This window comes from Coregonus clupeaformis, chromosome 4, assembly GCF_020615455.1.
Source record: "Coregonus clupeaformis isolate EN_2021a chromosome 4, ASM2061545v1, whole genome shotgun sequence".
Classification (NCBI taxonomy): Eukaryota; Metazoa; Chordata; class Actinopteri; order Salmoniformes; family Salmonidae; genus Coregonus; species Coregonus clupeaformis.
The window spans coordinates 11,706,513-11,730,242 of record NC_059195.1 but is presented as its reverse complement, the minus strand read 5'-3'; the positions used below and the strand labels follow the sequence as shown (position 1 = coordinate 11,730,242).

Here is a 23,730-nt window from a genome sequence, read left to right as displayed (position 1 = left end):
ACTGACCTTCATGTCTTAAAGTAATGATGGACTGTCGTTTCTCTTTGCTTATTTGAGCTGTTCTTGCCATAATATGGACTTGGTCTTTTATCAAATAGTGCTATATTCTGTGTGTGCAAAGCTGTCATCAAGGCAAAGGGTGGCTATTTGAAGAATCTCAAATATCAATATATTTTGATTTGTTTAACACTTTTTTGGTTGCTACATGATTCCATATGTGTTATTTAATAGTTTTGATGTCTTCACTATTATTATACAATGTAAAAAATAGTACAAATAAAGAAAAACCCTTGAATGAGTAGGTGTGTCCAAACTTTTGACTGGTAGAGTATATCAATCTAGAACAGGATTATCTATTTTGGATGCAATTTGATTGGAGTTGATGGAGGGAGAGAGAATGACTGTGAGATAGTGCTTGTGCGTGCACTGATTTAAAGCAACGATATTCTAGTGATAGGCTGTTTTAAAACTCTGCAGCTCCAAAAAAAATTTTAACATCTTTCCAATTAAAAAAACAGTGACCCCCGAAAGCTAGTTGGAGATGGGTAAATTAGACACTCATTCGGTCTTTATATTCCTGTAGCATAAGTTATGCTGCAGCAAATGTAGGCCTACCTGTCACAAGAAAAAAAGTTACAATGATGAGATGATACGTAGGTCTACATGCATTGTGAACTGCGCTCCATACTGAGATGGGCTGTCTGTCTCATGATTCATCATGCAGAGGCCTTAGAGAAGCCATATTTAGACATTGCATATAATTTAACGCATTTCACGCCATGCTGTTCATATAAATAATGTATTATAATTAACCGGTTTCTCGCAGTTATTTATTTTTGTGCAGTAAATCCCGGTAACCGGGTTCCCACCATTCAACCCTAGTGTGAGTGTTTGTGCACAGTATTTATTTGTGTATGTTTATGAATCATGTATATGTAAATGAGTGTCTGATGAAGTAGGACAGGAAAGCATTAAAGGCTCAGCTCTGTAAAAGTCTTTCCTCTCCATCTGTTGGGGCGAGTTATCACAGGGCACACACACACACACACAGCTTATACATACACACACTCATCTCATGCATGACACAAACACAACCAAACTACATACATACAGCTCAGACACATACATTTACAGGACACATGATAGAGAGAGAGAGCTAAGTGTCACCCTCAGATCAAGCCCAGATTAATATGATCTAATCATTAGGTGAGCAATTCTGTAAACAATGCAAAGGCCACAATTGTTGGTATTTATTTGGATTAAATAAGACACAGATGTACCATTAACATTTAAAGACACCCACATATTTAGACACCCACATGACCCCATTGCTGCACGGACATGACATGACAAACAAAATACAGCAAAATACCACAGCTGACTAACGGGGAAAATCAGTTTCACCCACTTCTATCCCACAATCTCATTCCCTACGAAAACTGTTTGGAAAAACGTGTTTCTCTTCTTTGTTTTGGTTGAAAATAAGTCATCTATTTAGTATGTGGGTGACTGTATACACAGAGAAATGAAAGAAAAGTAAATATTTTCTAACTGACAAAACACCACCCCCATGCAGCACTACACTAGAATGATTCAAATGTGGAACCAGTTGCAATGTTTCACACCTAAATATGGTAAGAGCAGTTGTGGTACTGAGGTTGTCCATATATTACTGTATGTTCAAGACTTTGTCTCAACAAAAGTGAAAGACTTGTGGTTTATGGAACTGTAATTCACAGTGAACCAGGTGCTGAAGGTGCACCATTAAAGGGTCATAAAAATGGGGATCAAATGTTAAATCTTGAAAAGTGAAAAAGTCTGCTGCAAATAGCATTCCGTCCTAAGGCATTTTCTCTATCACGTACTTAAACAGTGGTTTACACAGTCTATGCCGACAGGCTCTTGCCAGGTTTAGATCTGATCAATAGGTATCAATTCATTTCTGTGGATGGAAATAGCTTTATATTAGAAATCTACGGTATGTTTCAGTGTTCCTCAACGCTCTGTTCTCAGAACACTACTCTTCCCCCATGACATAGGGACAGTTTGATGCCATATCAGACCTGCATGTTGCGGTGAGTGGACACCACTCCTGGAAAAAAAATCACCATGGCAGCAGCACTCCACACCACAGAGCCGGCCTCAAGTAATTTGTAACAGTTTATCTCCTCATTAGTAACTGGATTACATTTCCAGCGTCTTCCCAACGACTTCTGTACTAGGGAATTTCTGGCAAGTTTCAGTTTCTTTCTAGTGTAAAAAAACAAGCAAGGCAGACCAGGGGCAATCCGACACCTTATACGGTGGGAATGGAAGCCAAGTTCAGACAGCAGTAACTGTGGGTTCTGGTTAACGCAGAGGAGGAAGACATGGGAAAAAGGCAGAAATGGGAAGGAAAGGAGGCAAGAGCCATTCATGGGAAACCTTGCCCAGATACAGAAGCAGACTGGGCAGTGCAAGTGGGCACACCACTATGTTCAAGCTCCTTTAATGAATGGATCAGAACATTCATGAATGCTTCAAAGGAATAGACACTATATTATGTGAAATGTGTTGTAATCAGTTTGATAAAATGACATGGCAGACATGTTCTCGTGGTTTTGACACATCTCTGCACTAAAGACATACAGAAAAATTACAATAGTATAAAGATGAATAGTAAAGCATGTGTGGTGCTTGTACAGAAGGTTCAAAATAAGCAAGAAAAATGATTCTAGTAGTTCTGCATAGTTGTTGTACTGTAGGTAACCTAGTGGTTAGGGTGTTAGTCCAGTAACTGAAAGGTTCCTGATTCAAATACCTGAGCCACCAAGGTGAAAAAGCTGTCATTTTTTCCCTTGAGCAAGGCATTTAACCCTAATTTACTCCAGGGGCGCCATACTACTTTGGCTGACCCTGTAAAACAACACATTTCACTGCACCTATCCAGTGTATGTGACAATATGTCTGTTCCTTTTTTGTAATGTTTAGTTCATATTAATGTATCACAAACTATGTAGTTCAATAGGTCATAACATGTATGTATATCTGTCTCCCCCTTTTCCAGATTGAGTTACATTAAAGTATACACTGCATACAGAAGCCAACATTCAAGGCACAGCCTGTGGCTGCCTTCATATTCCCTAGCAAGCCATTTTATTGTCAGCCTTGCACACAGTGGTCGTGAACTTTCAACGATGAAGCTGATTGTTGATTATTTGTGTGGACAAATAATGTGGGAGCAGAGCTGTTTCATGTGAACTCTCATAGTGAGCTCTTGTCATTGGTAACAGCTCCGTCTAGTGGTGAACTGTCAAACTGCCTGAGCTAAATCAAGGCTGCAGCAAGAATCTCCCACTAACTGGAGATGAACAATTGAATGAGATAGAATGTTTTCAAATTCAGAAAAAAGAAATCAGTCTTCACTTAGCCAGAGTCTGTGAAAGGAAAACAACAAATGATGGTCCCATGTTGAATTGGAGTTGTCAGGCTATTAAGCATCAGGGTCTGAGCCACTCTCCCCTTGTCATTGCGTTTTGGTACAGAAGTACATTCATTTCCAATGGAACGCTGTGTTTGCCTTGCAGCATTGCGTTGCAGAGGCAGTTGCAGTGCGTTCTGTGTGGTGCATACATTGGATTTATCGAGCATATTCGTCAAACTATATGCGTGAACGGGTTGACAGAAATGGTAGCAGAAGGTGAATGTTGGAACTTTTGTTGCACACATATCTAGATGATGCTGCATACTATTTTGCGCAATGACGCAAAGCTTTGAACACACCGACTGTGATTTGCGTTTTGGTACACCAGAAGTCCATTCATTTCCAATGGAACGCTGCGTTTGCCCTGCAGGATTGCGTTGCAGAGGCAGTTGCACTACGTTCTGTGTGGTGCATAAGTTGGATTTATCGAAAGTATGCGTCAAACTGTATGCATAAACGGGTTGACAGAAACGATAGCAGAAGGTGAATGTTGAACTTTTGTTGCACACATATCTAGATGATGCCGCATACTATTTTGCGCAATAACACAGTCGGTGTGTTCAAAGCTTTACATGCAGACGCACGCACACACACACACGCACACACACACGCACACACACACACTCACATACACACACACACTGAGAGGCATGCATGTATTTAAATCAGTCAGTTGGCTACCTTTGTATCAGAAATGGTGTCCAATGGAGAGAACAGGTGCAGGCTTTAAAGTATGCCTATTTTTAGAGTGAAATAGGCATCCACAGCCAGCGTTATCTAAATACAAAACAGAGATAATCTTAGCCAGAGTCTCCGAGCATTGCCTGATTGTTGCCATACATTCGTCAAGGCCTACTGGGACTAAGCTTTTTTTTTTTTTTTACAACGGCATGATTTGACATACATTCATATTAATACATTTATACTACATATTTGGGAAATTAAATGTTGATTAGCTATGATAATAAACACTTATTTCATGACCCAACCACTCTCTATACCAAGTTGGATATTGTGCCTGATAATGCTTACAGTAGCCTACAAAAAAATACAGTGCATGTATTTTCATTATAGTAGAGGCCTATTCACATAATTCGTTTATTCAAAATGTAGCATTCTGTTTTATATATATTTTTTTATTTAAACTTTATTTAACCAGGAAAATTAACCATTGAGACACTTAATCTATTTTGCAAGGGATACCTGACCAAGAAAGCAGCAGCAGTCAATACACCATTTCAAAATGTAAAACATATAATTCAAACAGCACAACATGTCATCAAGAGCTGATCCGAGCTATAAGCGTCAACCTCTGAGCAGTGTTTTGAGCCAGACTGACATTGATGGGTATGTGTCAACTCATATTGGTTCTCCCCCGACAAATTGTAACCAAAGAACTATCGTTGATAGATGCAGCACAGTGGTGTATTCTGTCATGATCATGCATTTTACTAATTCTGTCTATAATGCAACTATGATTTAAGAAAACACGTTTTCCAATTGTTTTGCTCTCAGCTTCGTGCGTAAACTTATTTTTTTAAAGTCAATCGATGTGCACCGCTTGAGACCAGGTGGAAAACATTCAGGGGTAAGAAAGGAGTGTGTGCTCGCCTAGCAAAAGCACGTATTCAGTACCCTAATTTTGCCTCCAGATGAAGTGTTTTCAAAAATATGTTTTGATTAAGGTTGCGTTGGTTTCTTGTGTTGCTCCTCGCACTTGGCATCACTTCAGCCTTCAGCGTGAAAGACTGATCCTATTGCTGTAAAAAGGTTGGCCACTTGCCAAGACCTGGAACAAGTGCGACTCCCTTCCCTGCTGTTAGGCGTATTCATAGTTAGGGGTTTGGCTGATTTTAAAAAGGCAAGCCTGGCCTGAAGTTGATCAGTCTGCTCAGGAAACTTCTCCGCAGGGGAAAGTATTGGAATCGGTTTCAAAGGGGGAAAGGTCCAGGTTTTGTGCAAAGAATTGCATTCCACCGAGAGAGGACATCACTTCTCAATTAAGAAAAACATTGCATCCCGAAGTATAGTCTTTTCGTGATATTTTGACTTGTTCTGTGAATACTTTTTATTTGTAAATATAACCTATATTTTTTTCAGTTTATTTCAACTGAAGTGCAGAAATCACTATATCCATTTGGACGCGGACAGGTTTTTTGCTTTATAAATCGGATCATTTAACCCACGGGCATTGTCTGTCAATTCGATTCACATTTGGGGTTTAACAATTGCGAGACGAATATGTTTCTCAGTTTTTGTCTACTGGTGACATTTTTATTGGGGCTGTCTGGGTGCTTGGGCTCATATGTGCCCTGCGAGCCGTGCGACCAGAAGGCGCTCTCGATGTGCCCCCCAGTCCCCGTCGGTTGTCAACTCGTGAAGGAACCGGGCTGCGGTTGCTGCCTAACCTGCGCCCTATCGGAAGGTCAGGCGTGCGGCGTTTACACCGGAACATGCACCCATGGCTTGCGCTGCTTGCCGAGAAATGGAGAAGAGAAGCCCCTTCACGCGCTTCTCCATGGCAGGGGAGTGTGCACAAACGAGAAAGGATACAAACCCCTCCAACCACCGATAGGTAAGAAGGCGCAATGAATGCGTGCGCTTAGGGGATCCAAGGGGGCTGTGTAAAATACAACAGCATGATTATTGTCGCAGTTGAAATTCAGTTCCAGCTATACCGGCCCCGGTAAACTGCATTATACACGTTTTGTTTCGTTTTTAGCAGGACTTTCCACTTGGTGCTTCCATGACCCCTCGCTAACCCCTCGCAAACGAGCTTGCATGATGTTCCAGTTTTGTAAAGTCATGCTGTTGTGAGCAAATCCATTAGCACACTGAAGTTTTGGAATCCACATTTGAAATAACTGCACAAATAGCATGCATGAGTAGCTCCTATGCGCAAACTGTCCGATTTGTCAGAGATTGCGGCAGGCTTAATTGTGAATCTGGGTCGTTATTCAATTGCACACAATCGGATTCATCACATGCCACAATAACAGCACATGCACAGAATACATGTGCCATTGCATACAAATGTAGGATCTTAATTTCATCACCCTGTTGCAGGAGAACTGTCCTGCATTGCAGGAAATGTAAAACGTGTAGAGTATTTGAGGTTTAAACGGCTTCTGAAGTTTGTAATATCATCTTTGAAATTTCAGAATTGATTTTCCCTTACGAAAAATGTATCAACCCCTACAAAAAATGTCATTAATTATAATCCACATAATAATTCACATGTCCTGTTGCTGCAGGATTATTTTCCTGTTGTATCAAACTGTTTCAAATTAAGATCCTACATCTGTAGCCTACCATAGTAATAGCAGGTTTGATATATGGAAATACCTGTGAGATGTGAGTATTGATCTTATCTGTGCAGGTTTGTGCCTAAAACCAAAATTCAAAGTAAGTGGGTGCTGACTCATGACAGTTTAGTTTTGAGTGACTTCACAGTGGGCTGTGCTGCTTTCTTTCAGGGTTTCCCAAACCTTGTCCTGGGGCCCCCCATGGGTGCACGTTTAGGTTTTTGCCCTAGCACTACACAGCTGATTCAAATAACCAACTCATCATCCATTTTTTTGATTATTTGAATCAGCTGTATAGTGCTAGGGCAAAAACCAAACTGTGCACCCGGGGGGTTGGGGGGGGTGCAGGACAAGGTTTGGGAAACCCTGAGTTAGAGAGCAGCACAGCCAGGACAGAGTTTGGGAAACCCTGCTCTAACTTGCAGTTGCTATATGTAATTTGTTATGAATACAGTATGGTAGACTGACTTAAAGTGTTCCTCTGCATGCTTATCTACATGGCTGTGTCCCTCCCTTGCCGCAGTGCCTGCCTGGACTTCCATTCTTGTGCCCTCTTTCTCACGTGAGAACATATTGTATGTGGTAATACATAATTGCTGCTATTCTTTTTTTCTCTGGAAATTAGTTATATCCCTTTTCACTGTGTTCGACACTAGCATTTCTCACAAACATAATTGCCACCCATGAAGAAAATCAATATTTTCCAACATATAATATCTAATTCTTCTTATTGTAGCCTAATTGACTGAAGAGGGTTCTGCTCCTGAGGCTACAGATCTTTTCAAAGCTGAATTTAGGTTTAGTCCCTGTGGGTGGTGTTGAGAGTCGGATTACCGCTCAAATATAAAATCTGATGGTGTGTGTGTCTGTCTGTGTGTGTGTGTGTGTGTGTGTGTGTGTGTGTGTGTGTGTGTGTGTGTGTGTGTGTGTGTGTGTGTGTAGTCTGTGCGCACTTCTAAATCTTAAATGTGTGTGTGCACGGGGCAAGAGAAGTTAGGTTTGAATTAACCAAACATCAACATTTAGAGGTCACAGATAGACACATGGTATTAGATGATTCAAGATTTTGATTTTCAGTTGTTGGAAAACAAAATTAGGCTGCATACACATTTTGGTGAACAGCTACATTTGATTAATGCTACTGGTTTCTTCTTTGGTTGGCCAGGTTGAAAGACTGAGGCTATTTGGGGTTTGGAAACACCCTACATGAAACTTCCTTGGAGGACATGCATTAAACAACATTAGCATGGAATTCAGCCCATTCAAGAGGTCACCATTGTCTGTAGTAATGGCAGCAAGGCTATACATAACATCCAACGAATACATGCAGCTATAACTGAAATAAACCCAAGTACTTTTGTCTAGCTATAAGTGTCCCTCTGATCCAGTAGATTGAATTCCAACACGCACTCTGTCTGAAGCTTGTGGGTGTGTGTGTGTGTGTGTGTGTGTGTGTGCAGGCATTTGTGCGTGCATTTGTGTATGTGTGTGAATACTGACTTCTCTTTTGGCACTGGGTGGTAACCGGAGCGCGTCCGTTCTCCTGCCCCTGGTTAGGCAGTGTGGGCGCTCAAGCACAGTGCAGTGATTCAGCAGAATGCCTCCGGCTGCTCTTCTCTGAAGGGCTGTCCATCAAGGGCTACGATTGGAATTAGACACAAGCCTTTGGTTTCCTGCTGGGTAAGGTTTCAACCTGCTCTGACCAGCTGAGCAAGGCAGACAGAGAGAGGACAGGTCAAGTGTCCAAAGACAGATCCTCAGGGGACCCAATAGCTTCCATCTCTTGGCTGCATTCATGCAATTCTACTGCATCCTAGCAAGAAAAAAGCCACTTTTAAAGTGGACCCACTTTAAACAATCTACACATTATAAAGGCTATATATAGCATATGTAAGGTCTTCATAAGTTGTAGTTTGTTTAAAGTGACTGCCAGATCAGGATATGTTTCTTGAAGAGAGAGAATGACATTGAATTATCTCTGTATTTCTCTCTCACAAATGTATTGGCATGACATGCGATAACACTGTAATACAATGTTGCCAAACTACACATGACTCTGTTGTCTCTTTCTCATCTCTGCATAAGTCTGGTGTCACCCTCTTTTGTTGACTGTTGAGTTGTGTTCCAAGGAAATGGTGCTTAGCTCTGATGGCTGGTTTGTGTTGCTGGCCTCTTAGTGCACTGTGTTAGCCCAGAAGAATAGGATCCTGGAACGCCTGCCAACAGATATGACTCCATGGCAGAAGGCCCCTTGCTCTCGGAGCTTGTGAAAGAGCCTTATGTTTGAACAGATTGCTCATTGCCAAGAAACAAGAAGATGATTAAAGAGAGCGTACAAATCTAGAAAGCTTGACTTGCACATGAACAAGCACGTTGTGCTCTATAAACACAGCATCAACACAAATGCAGCTTCCGCCAAAGCCCAAAAGAAAAGAAAATGTTTGGGGTTTGTTTTTGTGCTGCAAGATTTTGTTTTTGCCTTGTTGGTACATTTACACGTTTTAGTGCAATCACAAGCCAATGCGAAGAAGCCAGTTGTTTGTCACCTGTCCTTGTTAACACAATTTACAATGGCTATGGCACAAAACAAATGCTCACACCCCAACTGTGGTGTTAGGGATGGATCGGAATTTACAGAACTATTACCTGGAGGAAAATGGGGGAGGGTCATGCTTTTAAAATTTCAGTCAAGGGGAGGTTTTAGTATTTTTTAAAAATCTAGTCCAGGGGAGGGTCATGTAATTTGTAATTGATGAAATGTCAATATTTCTCAGTGTTTTAGAATTAGTTGCTTATTAGGCTATATATCGATGTGTGCCCGAATGCCATACCTCATCTCTGATTCTCCGCTAGGAGCGTAATATCAAATGTGCCAATAGGCTATTTAGTATAGTCTCAATCAAATGATCCATAGCCTATAGGCCAGGGTTGCCCAACCCTGTTCATGGAGAGCTACCCTCCTGTAGGTTTTCGCTCCAACCCCAGTTGTTACTAACCTGATTCATCTTATCAACCTGCTAATTATTAGAATCAGGTGTGCTAGATTAAGGTTGGAGCAAAAACCTACAGGAAGGTAGCTCTCCAGGAACAGGGTTGGGAAGTCCTGCTATAGGCTATAAGCTACAAAGTGCATGCTCGGAGAAGCACAGAGCAAAGTTATATTTCGAAGATAGCTGCTGGGATGGTGTAAATAAAACTAGGCTGCATTACACACTGCAATGGATATTCCAACCCTGAGCCCCAGCCTGCTCTGCTCTAGCTGATCAAAAACATTTTTGTGTGCTACCTAACCAATGGCTGTGCTGTGTAGGCCTATGGTGGCAGTTCAGGAGGAGAGTCAAAGGCTTCCTCAGATTATAATTGTTTTGATTAGGCCTAGTCTAAATAATTAACTATCTTGCACACAGACTAGCCTATAGCCTATGTTCTGTTCAGTTTGAGAAGGAGAGCACGAAGATGAGGAGGACCGGAGGTCAACTTTGATAGCTTGCTACTACTATAATCGATTTAATTAAAAACAATATGTTTTTTGCCATGATGTATTTATCAGAGTTATTGACCTCACATTAAGCCAGATTCTAGTAATTTACATTGTGGTGCTGAAACCTGAAGCATCAGCTGTGGCACAATCAATGGGAAATAGACAGCTCATGGTGCTGAAAGTAGGCAAATTCGAGTAGGCATAATTCATTTAAACGGTCTTCCTTTTAATTAGACTTTACTAACAACAAGAGGTCTTTGTGTTGGAGCCTATTTCTTCCTATTTTAGAACATTTCGCTATAGGTTGCTATATCTATAGATTTGTTGGTCAATTCCTCCACCCACCATGCACTCTTTAAATAGCCTACCTCTGTGTCAGTGAAGGGCTGTTAAGTTAAAACCAACACTTGAATTGGGGGGATGAGAGGGTATGCCATAGGCTTACCTTTTATTAATGAAAATGGCAAAAAGCATAGGCTTGTTAGCTTAAGATTCTGGAGAAAATAAAACAGATCCGATTATATAAAGTGATCTATTACAGCGCATTGGTCCGCGATGCTTTATTCTAGAAACAAGCTGACTCCGATGCATATGGGAATATCATTGTTTTGTTTCTTTGACATTCAGAGGCTGAGCTACAACCTTTTATAGCTGAGGAGACAATAAATAGACTTTGCTTGGGAAGTAATCTAATTCTGTCTATATCAATTGATTAAGCTATTCACTTTCTGTACAATAGAAGATGTTTAAACCCAGACAGCTTTTAGGGAAACACTTGTTACCTCTTGTTGGGTTAAGCCACAGAAGTAGAGTAGCCAGCAGTTAAAGCTTAAATGTTTCTGCATTGGTAGGCCTACTCTGTCTAGGGTGGAAAGGTAGGCCTAACTTTTGAAAGTACCATGCTCAGATTCCTTATGATGTCTCAGATTTAATTATTTGCAAACAGGGACAGTTTCGTTGCAAACAAGACACTGATTCGGCAGTGGAGAAATATTATCAGATGAACACATAGGCCTATCTCTCTGTCTATTCTTAGCCTTTAATTACGGTAATTTGTGTGGTATTAAAAGATATTCTGCGAATATGTAAAATGATGTAGAATTGCATGACATTTTATAAAATAAAAACATTTCTCTGACCTACAAATACAATCATAGATTCATGCAATGCTTTGTTATAAAGGAGATCTTTCCACCCCTACTCTTGTCCACGGGGGTCTGCGAACCCACAACCTTCTGGCCTGCAGCCCTGTGAGCTATCAAAATTCCTGCATTGCCATGTAATGCTTACAGAACAAAGAACAGTTTCTAAAACTGCATATCTAAGGCTCTGGTCTGTCCAAGAAGTGAGGGTAAACGGTAGATATGTTCTCTGCTATTTTAATTATTATTTTGGGAATAGGGGAGGGTCATCAGTTTTTTCAAGTGTTCAGGGAGGGTTTAGGTAAAATATATTTTGCTGAAGGGAGGGCCATCCATTTTCATTTCAGAGCGGTCCGATCTTCTCCATGTAAGCCTTATTATAAATAAAGTTTACTCCCTTAGCTTGACAACTTAATCCATGTGCCAAGTGATTTGTGGCTCTGTTCTTGAAAGGCTAGAACTAGGGGGATGATAAAGTTTTCTTTATCCCTGCTCTTTTAAAGATAAGATACAGCCCCAGCCATGTAAAGAAAATATTTTACAGTAGCAGGGGTCAACTTAAAGTATTTCCACACCAATTCTCCTCATCTGAACTGATCAGACAGACCAGCAGAATGCCAGTATGGGCTAGTTAACGTTGCACATCCCTACTGCATTTTTATATTCCCTAATCGACAAAACATCCTTTCATTTTTATTTTACATCAGACAAGCCAATCTTCTTCAACAGAGAGTCCAATGACAAAATACATTTGTGTGAGGCATCTTGTTTGGCCTATCTACTGTAAATGGTCTACTTGAACACCCACTGTACTGTAGACATTGCACACAAATGGCTCTATCAGTCATGGACAGTTCAGTTGACTCAGAGATGTCCTCAAATGTTTGATTGTTACATTGCTAGGTCATAGGGAGAAGACCATTGCTGAGGGGGATTTTACAACTCACTCACCATGAACCCCCTCCTCACAGAACTGGATATTGTTGTTGAATGCTAAATATAACCAACCTCATCAGATGTGAAACAGTTTATCAATGACATTCCGTCTTTGGCGTACGATATGTAGTCTTCTTTGGTGTAGGTTCTGGTTTTCTAGAATGCTGTGCCATGGCAAGTGTTAATCATGGGAAACCAATTGCCAATGTAAGGTCTCCAAACGAACACGCAAACATGCTCTACGGTCAAGCTATGGCATTGCTCCCATGCACAGTGTTAAAGCTAGAGAACTTACTTTGGAGTTGGCATGCCTGAATGAGTTCTTCCAATAAAGTTTTATAGCAATCAGTCTAGCATTTGTCACTTACACCTGGAAGGCTAGTGGGTAACAGCTGTGGAGAGAATCAGCTCACACGGTAGTCTCCTCTATCAGAAACATGTGACTCCAAAGGCAGTGACATCCACATGCTGGCTTTTAAACCGGAACACGTGTGATCTGACCTAAACTGTGTAGGCCCTGTTAACCGCTGCCACCATTTACCGCTCCAACTCAAGGGTCGTGTTCAGTAGAGAACACCAAAAGTTTTGCAACAGACAACGAAAATTATTGTTTAGTGCTTTTCTTTTCACACAGTTTCAATAAATTTTCTCCCTACTGGACATGACCCAGGACAGCATAAGGATGTTATTAGGCTCAAAATCAACTAATCACTTCCCACAGAAGAACCTAACTTGTTGAAAGTCACTGTAATGAGCTCAACAAAAAAGTATGTCTCAAGTTTCTTTGCAGAACGAGAACAATAGAGGTCCTTATCTTTTGTCTGCAGCTTTGGTGCCGGTTTCAGCTCCAAAATGTGAATTTTGTAATTTTCATCCTCACGTCTCTGGCCTGAGTGTCTGAAGTTGAGCTTTGGACAGTGGATAGAGAACGTTCATTGCGAGCCAAAATAGCAGCCTCTGCCCCCGGGGAGTCTGAATTATGTCACACCCAGCAATTGTGTTGTGGTGATGGTGACCCAGAAAAAGGCAGCGTCCGTCCATGTGGCTTGTCAAAAAAACAAAACTCAGATGTGGAATGAGACCTCAGACCAAAATTAGGCTTTCACAGGAGAGCAGTGGCATGTAGCATTGTGATAGTGTGCTTTCAACTGCTGTCGAACATTTATTTTACCTAAACAGAGAAATGTCTTTGTGCAGCAGTTGCGAGAGGGGCAGTGAGGTCAGTATACCTATGCCCTACTTGGAAGGGTATCTCATCCCTACGGAACAAGTGTTCCTTTAATTTTCAATCCCTGAATTGTTCCTGCTGCTATTTGCTGCTATTTTTAACTCTGGTTATTTGTTGCACTATACATATTTGTTGCACATTGTACCTTGGGAAAAGCGATTTCCTGTAAGTTGCTGATTGAGTTTGAATTCAGTGCCAGTGGAGACTTCAATGGTAGGGCCAAGATACAAGGTTCAAAACAGGAACCAACAACACACACATACAGTGGCTTGTGAAAGTATTCACCCCCCTTGGCATTTTTTCTATTTTGTTGCCTTACAACCTGGAATGAAAATTGATTTTTGGGGGGTTTGTATCATTTGATTTACACAACATGCCTACCACTTTGAAGGTGCAAAATATTTTTTGGGGTGAAACAAACAAGAAATAAAACAAAACAACAGAAAACTTGATTGTGCATAAATATTTTTTATTGTGAAACAAACAAGAAATAAGATAAAACAACAGAAAACTTGAGTGTGCATAACTACTTACAGGTTGTAATGCAACAAAATAGGAAAAACGCCAAGGCACTGTACTGTACTGCACAACACACATACTGTACTGAATAAAGCAGTAGCATGGCCTCCTTGTCCAACCAAAGCTGTTTTTTAGCAGTGCAAAAGGGTGTGTTAATATTGATACCACATGAATATGATTCCACTTTTTATAATGAGGTCCAGCATTTTTAGTTCAAGCAGAAAGAAAAGCTCTAAAGGCCCTGCTAAATTTCACCTGTGAATCATTTGTTTTGAAGATGTAATTAAGACATCTCCTATTGATGGACGTGTTGGTGGAAGCAAAATCTGCTTTGACTGGTAGTAGCCATCTAAAGGTGTCAATAAAGTGTATGGAAATAATGTAATTCTGGATAAGTTTAACATGACTATGATTTGACTATCCACCAGCACTTACAGTGCATTTGGAAAGTATTCAGAACACTTGACTATTTCCACATTTTGTTACATTACAGCCTTATTCAAACATCGATTAAATTGTTTTCCCTCATCAATCTTCACACAATACCCCATGATGACAAAGCAAAAACAGGTTTTTAGAAATGTTTGCAAATTTATAAAAAATATAAAACTGAAATAATACATTTACATAAGTATTCAGACCCTTTACTCAGTACTTGGTTGAAGCACCTTTGGCAGCGATTACAGCCTTGAGTCTTCTTGGATATGAAGCTACAAGTTTGGCACACCTGTATTTGGGGAGTTTCTCCCATTCTTCTCTGCAGATCCTCTCAAGCTCTTTCAGGTTGGATGGGGAGCGTGGCTGCACAGCTATTTTCAGGTCTCTCCAGAGATGTTCGATCGGGTTCAAGTCCGGGCTCTGACTGGGCCACTCAAGGACATTCAGAGACTTGACCCGAAGCCACTCCTGCGTTGTCTTGGCTGTATGCTTAGGGTCGTTGTCCTGTTGGAAGGTGACTCTTCGCCCCAGTCTGAGGTCTTGAGTGCTCTGGGGCAGTTTTTTATCAAGGATATCTCTGTACTTTGCTCCGTTCATCTTTCCCTTGATCCTGACTAGTCTCCCAGTCCCTGCCGCTGAAGAACATCCCCACAGCATGATGCTGCCACCACCATGCTTCACTGTAGGGATGGTGCCAGGTTTCCTCCAGACGTGATGCTTGGTATTAGGCCAATTAGTTAAATCTGGGTTTCATCAGACCAGAGAATCTTGCTTCTCATGGTCTGAGAGTCCTTTAGGTGCCTTTTGGCAAACTCCAAGTGGGCTGTCATGTGCCTTTTACTGAGGAGAGTCTTCATTCTGGCCACTCTACCATAAAGGCCTGATTGGTGGAGTGCTGCAGAGATGGTTGTCCTTCTGGAAGGTTCTCACATCTCCACAGAGGAACTCTGGAGCTCTGTCAGAGTGACCTTCGGGTTCTTGGTCATCTCCCTGACTAAGGCTTTTCTCCCCCGATTGCTCAGTTTGGCCGGGCGGCCAGCTCTAGGAAGAGTCTTGGTGATTCCAAACTTCTTCCATTTAATAATGATGGAGGCCACAGTGTTCTTGGGGACCTTCAATGCTGCAGAAATATTTTGGTATCCTTCTCCAGATCTGTACTTCGACACAATCCTGTCTCGGAGCTCTACGGACAATTCCTTCGACCTCATGTCTTGGTTTTTGCTCTGACATGCACTGTCAACTCTGGGACCTCATATATACAAGTGTGTGCCTTTCCAAATCATGTCCAATCAATTGAATTTACCAAGTTGTAAAAACATCTCAAGGATGATCAATGGAAACAGGATGCACCTGAGCTCAATATCGAGTCTCATAGCAAAGGGTATGAATACTTATGTAAATAAGGTATTTTTTTTTCTTTCTTTTTTTTTTATGTGCAAAAATGTCTACAAACCTGTTTTCGCTGTGTCATTATGGGGTATTGTGTTTAGATTAATGAGGAAAACATTTATTTAATCAATTTTAGAACAAGGTTCTAACGTAACAAAATGTGGAAAATGTGAAGGGTCTGAATACTTTCCGAATGCACTGTATGTTGGCTCTATCTCCACATACATTTTAGTTGAGGTTGTTACAGGACTACTGATAACAAACCAACATGTTCTTCTTACACTGCATTGCTCTCCAGCTGTGTTGGAGGGCAATGCAGTGTTTGAGTTAGGCCCCAATGAGCAAGCATTTTGTAAGGCCATTCGTTGTGGAATTGAATGTGCTCCAATGACTGTACATTTTGTTTAGATCCCTACAGTCTGGATCATGTATTCCTACCTGTAATATAATTACTCAAGTGCAGTGTTCCATTTATTTTATTTGTATTTTACCATTTATTTTACCAGGCAGGTCAATGAAGAACAAATTCTTATTTACAATGATGGTCCAAGGTTTTTCCATGTCTCCTTCTCTATGCTACAGCAGCAGGGGTATCAGGCCATGGACTCTGTCCAGAAGCCTTGAAATATGAATAATCATAATCAGACTGAGGGAGCCATGGTTGGCCAGTGTTGTGGCTAAAAGATGACAGAGGACTTCTTGCGCCGTTATCACTATGTTATCGCATACCCCCCTGACTCCCGGATTAACAGCACCTTTACTCACCACCTTGGATCTTGTAAAAGTGTAATTTCAGAGGGTGTTCTGTGCTAGTTCATGGACTAGGGTACACTCAGTGGTGTAAGGTGTGTGAGCCAATGAGAATTTGAGCAACTCATTTTTCTGGCGCATTTTCCACCCCAAGTAGAATGACTGTGAACTCATTTTGACCAGTTGAGAGAGAGAAAAACAACTGAAAGAAGAGTGGCTTGTCGTTCATGCTTAGGCTTCGTGGCTGCAAGAAACTAACCACTGGGCACAGACGTCAATTCAACGTCAATTCAACATCTATTCCACGTTGTTTCAATGTAATTTCATAGAAATTATGTGGAAATAACGTTGATTCAACCAGTGTGTGCCCAGTGGGTTGGGATATTCATGAAGCATAATTACCCCTCGCACATGTACATTCTTAAACAGAGGTGTATCGGTTGCACCTCCTTTGCCTGTTCCATTCCTCTTGTCTTAATGAAAACTTTAGTGAGAGCAAGGGGAGAGATACCAATACCTCGTCTTGCCTGGGCTTAATGGAGGGGGCTGCATATGACCGTGCTGTCTTGGCTGGAGGCCAGCGTCTTGGCAGTGTTTCAGTACTTAAACACAGGCCTACTAAGCCTCCTTTACAAGCTGGGGACCCTAAGCATGGAAAAACTGAGTTTTTGCGGCTGCGGTGAAGAGCCCACTTCAGAAAATACGAATTTGGTGGTTTAGGGGAGAGAGAGAGAGAGAGAGAGAGAGAGAGAGAGAGAGAGAGACTCCATTGTCTGCAAACGGGCTACACTCTGGGTATTGTTGGCTAAAGATGGGTACATTCTGTCTCCATGTCTTTGATTTGCAGGCACAGCTTGTGAATTGGAAGCACAACAGCACTTTATTTACTCTGGGAAAGGAGCATGATGTACTAAAATAAATACTACATTTTGTAATAATAATAACATACATTTAAACGGTTGATGGATGTTCATTTTCGCCATCAAATATGAAGCAAACTCTTCTACCATCCCATATTTCAATAGAACATCCAATATAACGTCCAATATTTCCTCACAAGCTTATACACACAAGTAACACAAACTCTCATCCCTCAATCATGACTTACTTGAGCTAATGAACTTGTTCACAAATCCTACTGCTAATGTAATTGGAGTGCAATGATGTCAGTGTGCTGACAATGTGCTGACATTTCTCTATCTGATATTTCTTCAACCAAATCATATTAGGCTAAATGTGAATACATGTCTAGGATCTCACAAGTGTCTCCCACACTGCATGTAAAGTAGGCCAATGATGTAGTGTGTGTTGCATTTGTAAAATGGAAGGGGGATACATTCTCCGGTTTGAAGTAGGTAACCCTGAAAATGATTTGTAGAATCACAGAATAATTCATGAAGGCTTGAAACACATATGCAGCATTGTCATCAGTGGTACTTTGAATACTGGTCGAATGAAGAATTCTTCCCCCAGCATCCAGGCATCGAGCACGTAGGAAAGCTCATTTGACATACTTATTTATAGTGTTTTATAGCCCTGGCGGTCTGAGCAGGGAGAGTCGAGGACGTATCCAAACACTGAGAGACGCCTGCCAAGTCATGAGTTGTGAGATTACTTTCAAAGCGAGGACGGCAGTTCAGAAGCCAGGGTCCCAATTCCGGTAATCACCCTCCTCCCTTCATCCCCCAACTCACCTCCTCCCAGACACCCCTGCTGTGTCCAGACTCTTCAGACATCAATTCTCGGGAAATACACCTCTCAGTGTTCACATGTCTCTCCTTTTTTCCAAGGTGGCCATGTACTAAGTCCAGACCAATGGAGCCTAGCCTGTACTTAATTAAGATAACATTGAAATGTGGTTTGTTTGAATTATTTTGTATCGTCCCCATCTTCAGCTGTCTGTCAATATCTTGCAGTTGTCTCTCCTCAACAATACTTTGCACATTCACTCAGCCCTAACATTCCAACCACTACTCCGGTTGGGCCAGCCCTCCTCATTGCCACCGCTGCAATGACCTGTGGGTTTCCTTGCTGGATAAATATAACCCCGGTCATCTACTGGCACTGCTGCCGCTCACCAGTTGGGGCCTGGCAAAGTCCCATAACAGTGCCTTGTGTGCTTACGATAGACTAAGCAAAGAGGGGAGAGGAGCGCTCATCTCTTTGGCCTCAGAGAACCTCATGCAGGCTAGGGCTCTTGGCTTATGAGGGCTGAGCCCAGATGAGGGACTGGGGGGAGAGGGGATAAGGCATCAGGACCCCAAATCTCTAGCCTGGTGGGAACTTCCTATGTACCTCTAGGACTGCAGTGCCCCCTGGGGAGTGGGATGGGGTAGGGGGAGAGCATTGGCCTTTCTGTCTGGCTTCAGGCTCTTTTACATTACTATGTTATGTTTCTTGATATTAGATTATACTATACATTCAGACTACGATGTGTCCACCACTGCCATAGGCTTCAGTTGCCATGGATCCTCAGTTACCATGACATCAAAGTCTGATCTGTGAGAGATGTGAAAGTCTGCAGGAATTGCCAGAGAAGTATTGTATTACCAAAATAGCTTACGATCAACCAAATAAGCCATTGTGTCACGCAAAACTCCACCCACCTTGTTGTACAGATGTCTTAGAGACAAGGTCATGCATGTAGCCAGCATGATACAGAAGTGACTGAGCTAAGCTTTTGTCATTTTTGGTCAGAGTTCGGACGTGTTTACTTTCATTCCTTTGACCTCCATTAGTTGATGATGGCTGTTTGTATGGTGGGGGAGAGGTGAAGTGGTGGAGGAGGTACAGTAGTTTATCAGCTGTTGATCCTTGATCCTGACCCCTCCTTTGTAAACAAATGCAAAAGCAACATTTGGTGGCCCAAACTCTGGGAAAAGCATCTGATAGTCCATATTTTAGTTTGTGCAGGAAAAGCTGTTTGAACATTTTACAAAACAGGTATGCCCTGTTTTAGTTCATGTTGATGACACACCCATTGATACAAATATTTTTTCCCTGTGTAGATCATGAGTCTCGAGAACACGAGGACACCCTGACGACCGAGATAATGGAGGACCAACTGCAGCCTGCTAAAGTGCCGCTCCTCCCCAAGCAGGACCTCATCAACAGCAAGAAGATCCAGGCCATGCGCAAGGACAAGGACCGCAAGCGGGCGCAGGCCAAACTGCTCCTCATTGGGCCCATGGACTACTCCCCACTCCCCATTGACAAGCACGAGCCAGAGTTTGTAAGTACAAGTGGAGAGTAGGAAAGATGGGGACTAACGCTAATATTGTGCTAATGCTGATGCTTGCTAGTGTGCATCTTCAACTCTGATCCTAGGAGAGAGAACTGCGTGTGCAGGATTTTGTTCCACCCATGGTGCTAGCACTGGGAACTAATGTTAGTTGTATCATTCCTCCACAGGGTCCTTGCAGGAGGAAGCTGGATGGGATCATCCAGGGAATGAAGGACACATCCCGTGTCATGGCCCTGTCCCTGTACCTCCCCAACTGTGACAGAAAGGGCTTCTTCAAGCGCAAACAGGTGAGAACTATCCCTCCTTCATCATCCTTATTCATGGTTTAACATAGACCAGTTGTATACTGATGTGCCTCTTCAGATCCACATTGGCTTCGAAATAATATTTGTTCTTACACTGTCTTTCTCTCTCTCGCTCTCTTTCCCCCCTCCTGTTGCTGCACATCGATCGCTCCCACAGTGCAAACCCTCTCGCGGCAGGAAACGGGGCATTTGCTGGTGCGTGGACAAGTACGGCGTGCAGCTGCCCGGCACAGACTACAGTGGGGGAGACATCCAGTGCAAGGACCTAGAGAGCAGCAGCATCAACAATGAGTGAATAGGCTGCTCCACCCCCGTCCCGATCACCGGACCCAGGGCCCTGCCTCCTCCTTTCCCTCCTGCCTGTCTGCTCCGCCCTCTTTTTGAGATTTTCAATACGAAAAAAATAAAACATCAAATGAACGAAAGGACAGGCTTGAATTAAGGACACCTGAAATCTTTTTTTTTTTTTTTGTGACTGTGTGCTCATCTCTTAATAGACGGAAACCAGCAGGTTTTAAGCCCTTGTTTGACCCTCGGGCCCCTCCCCCACTAAGAACTTGTGCCCCTCCCCCACTAAGAGCTGGGAACCACACTAATGATTCATGAAAATATATACTTGTGTTGATATATTTTTATAGAAGCTGGGGTGTAAGCACCAAACTTTGTATCATGTAAAGCTAACATAAAAGTGATGAAAAAAACGAAAATAAGGCATGCTGATTATAAACAGGACTGTTTTGATCTTTCACATCTATTGCTATTGAGGTGTCAGAGGAGATAGTTGGACCTTCTATTGGCAGAGGTATTTGTTTTTTTGTTTGGTTGCTTTCCAAAAAAGAAAAAAGAAACATGTGATATGGTCTTTCTGATACAGTTGACTCTATCTGGGTATTTGGTTCTGTCAGAGCACTTATGAATAGGGGAACCTGCTTGGATATGTGTAACTTCACTAAGTTTGTGTGGGCGTGCATGTATGTGTGTTTGAGTGTGTGTGTGAGAGAGAGGGGAGTGAGCCTTTAACACAAGAATGTCATTTTTTTGGTCTTGTCACAACAACAACATGACAAGCATTATTGCTGGTGCTTGAAGTAGTCTTGAGGATGGCTTTCTCCCACTAGCCTATGAAACCTATGTATCTGGGAAAATTGAGAGTGTTTGACATAATAAGCAGGTCATTACAGACGAACCTATGTAAGTGACTCTTTGAATCTGTAGCTAGCCTGATATGCCAACTGTGCCTATTGTTAACAGACACTGCCATATAGGGTAACACAGAACTTAATGGAGAACACTGCCCCTACTGGTGAAGGGAATACTGCCACAAAGTGCCCATTCTCATCTGATCAGAACTGTGCTCAGCAAGACTCCATTGGTCCAACTACCAGGACTTAAAGAATATTGGAATGTGGCTGAACAATCATGCAGTCCCCCAATAACTAACAGCAGTAATGTGTTTTATTGCTAAAGTATGGACAACAATTTGGAGAACGAGGAAAAAAAGCATGTTGCAGACTTGCATTCCCCAGTGAGGCTAGCTGTTTTCTCTTTGTGTCTCAGTTGCTCGAGGGTGTAGTCTTGTATGGTTTTGTTTGTACTGTTTTCTTTGCCTTCAGTGAAGTAACAACCGCCCACTTTTGAGCCATGTTCCTTAACCAAGTGGTCCCCTAACACTGCTATGGTGTAACCTTGGTGTATTACTTTTAACTATAGATTAATGAATGTTCTTTTTTAAAACAAACAACTACAATGTACTGGTGCTTGGAAAAGGACGTGTTTAATTTAGCCTGTAAACAATTTGAATAGTTCCATGACGCCATCCTTATTTGAATATAAGACTATATCCCAGCTATATCCTCCCCCCTTTGCTTGCATGTCGCACCCCAAAATTGGTCCCTCCTTCTCGACAACTTGTTTTTCAATACAACACAACATTACTTGCATTGGAAATGGTGAGCAGTTATCCTTCCGCTGAAGGGGGCATCATTGAACACTACCTACAGGGTCAGTTGAAAGAGTAGTTTTATGTCTGTCTGTGTGCAAGTCACAGTGCCTTCCTACATGCAAATCCACATTTGAATAGTGACGCGAATGCAACGTGGTAGCTGTCTAAGGGACGGAAACCCTGCTCATGCTGAGAGGCCCCAGGGCAGTACTTCTTGGTCTAGTATAGACAAAGGGTAACTCTATAGGACGTGACATAGCTCTTGTAATCGTGTCACAAACACATTATGAATCCATTGCCAATCCCTCTCTGTGGGCAAGGCAGACCAGAGTACCCCTTCTATATCTTATTTTCAAAAGCACTGATAAGCTACAACACTGCTTTCAAAGTTGACTGCCAATGTATTCGATTGCCAGAAAATATAAGCCAAGTGATATTAGAATTACGAGTTGGGCACACAGACTAGCAAACTGCTGCTGCTTCTCTCTTCCAGTAGTCAGAGAATAGCTGTACAAGGCATTACTAGCCATCAGATCCTATTCCACAGCGTAAGTGGTCATAGTTACTCTAGCCAGGGAGCGGGAGGCAGGGGGAAAGGCCATCAGCAGACAACAAATTAAGGAGCTTTTACTCCAGCCTCAGTTGAGTCTGTAAACCAACCATGACGTGATATTATCAGTTTGGACATACAGATGTGATGGATAGGATACTGTTGTTTTTCATAGCTCATAATGGCAACGAGATGCTTTAACACTAACAATGGGGTCAATACGTTCAGGCCTATAGCTTTATACCCTCAGTTACTATGAGACAGAATTAGTGGGAAAACCCTGCTACCCTTCACATCCAAAATGCCTTCTTACATGGAAGTGAACTCTTCAGCCCCTGTGGCAAATCCCAAATCACTAGGTCCTCCTATACCCAATGCAGCTTGGCATCCTTCCCCACCTCCACCCCAGTCCACTTTGAAAGAAAGCAGCTTGCACTTACTGTATAGAAGTTAAAACAACTACAATATTAATAACGACAGACAATGTCCTGTAATAGTGTTGCCTGTGTATAAAAACAAAACAAGCTAAATATTGTGTGATTCAGAATCAGGCCTCTGCAAGGCCTTCTGGTAATCGTTGACAGGGGCTTATGTGGCCCATACCTGGGACCTCCATCACCAACGTCCAATAAGGATAAGGGGATAGTAACACAGGGTACCATACATTAGCAACCACACAACAGTCCCACTTTGATCTAACTGCTCTCACGGACTCCAGCACACAGAGAGTGAGAGAGAAGGAACGACAGAGTGAGAGAGAGAAAGCAAGAGACAGAGCACCATGGACAGGGGTCGTGTTCAGGGCCTAGCCCCCCCAACCCCCCCACACTCCCCCATCACGGAGGGGTCACCAATCGCATGACAGTAGATACAGTTAGGAACAGACACAAGGAGACTTGGGAATCTGAGGAACAGGAACGCAGCAAGGGGCAGATGTTTAGATGTTGACTCCCTCTCCAGCTTCAATGTTCACCTTCCATTTTAGCACCAGTCCATCAGAAGACTATTGAAGTACTTGGCCAGCCGTAATGATGCAGT

The 23,730-nt window shown here is 42.2% G+C and overlaps 1 protein-coding gene across 1 annotated transcript; it reads left to right on the top strand.

The window, feature by feature from the left end:
- The first annotated feature begins 4,826 nt into the window (after positions 1–4,826).
- Positions 4,827–22,639, top strand: LOC121553278 (insulin-like growth factor-binding protein 5). The gene is made up of 4 exons (XM_041866307.2): positions 4,827–6,038; positions 19,660–19,883; positions 20,063–20,182; positions 20,358–22,639. Exons 1-4 carry the CDS (start codon positions 5,705–5,707, stop codon positions 20,493–20,495), a joined length of 816 nt encoding a protein of 271 aa, XP_041722241.1. The 5' UTR covers positions 4,827–5,704; the 3' UTR covers positions 20,496–22,639.
- Positions 22,640–23,730: the final 1,091 nt, after the last annotated feature.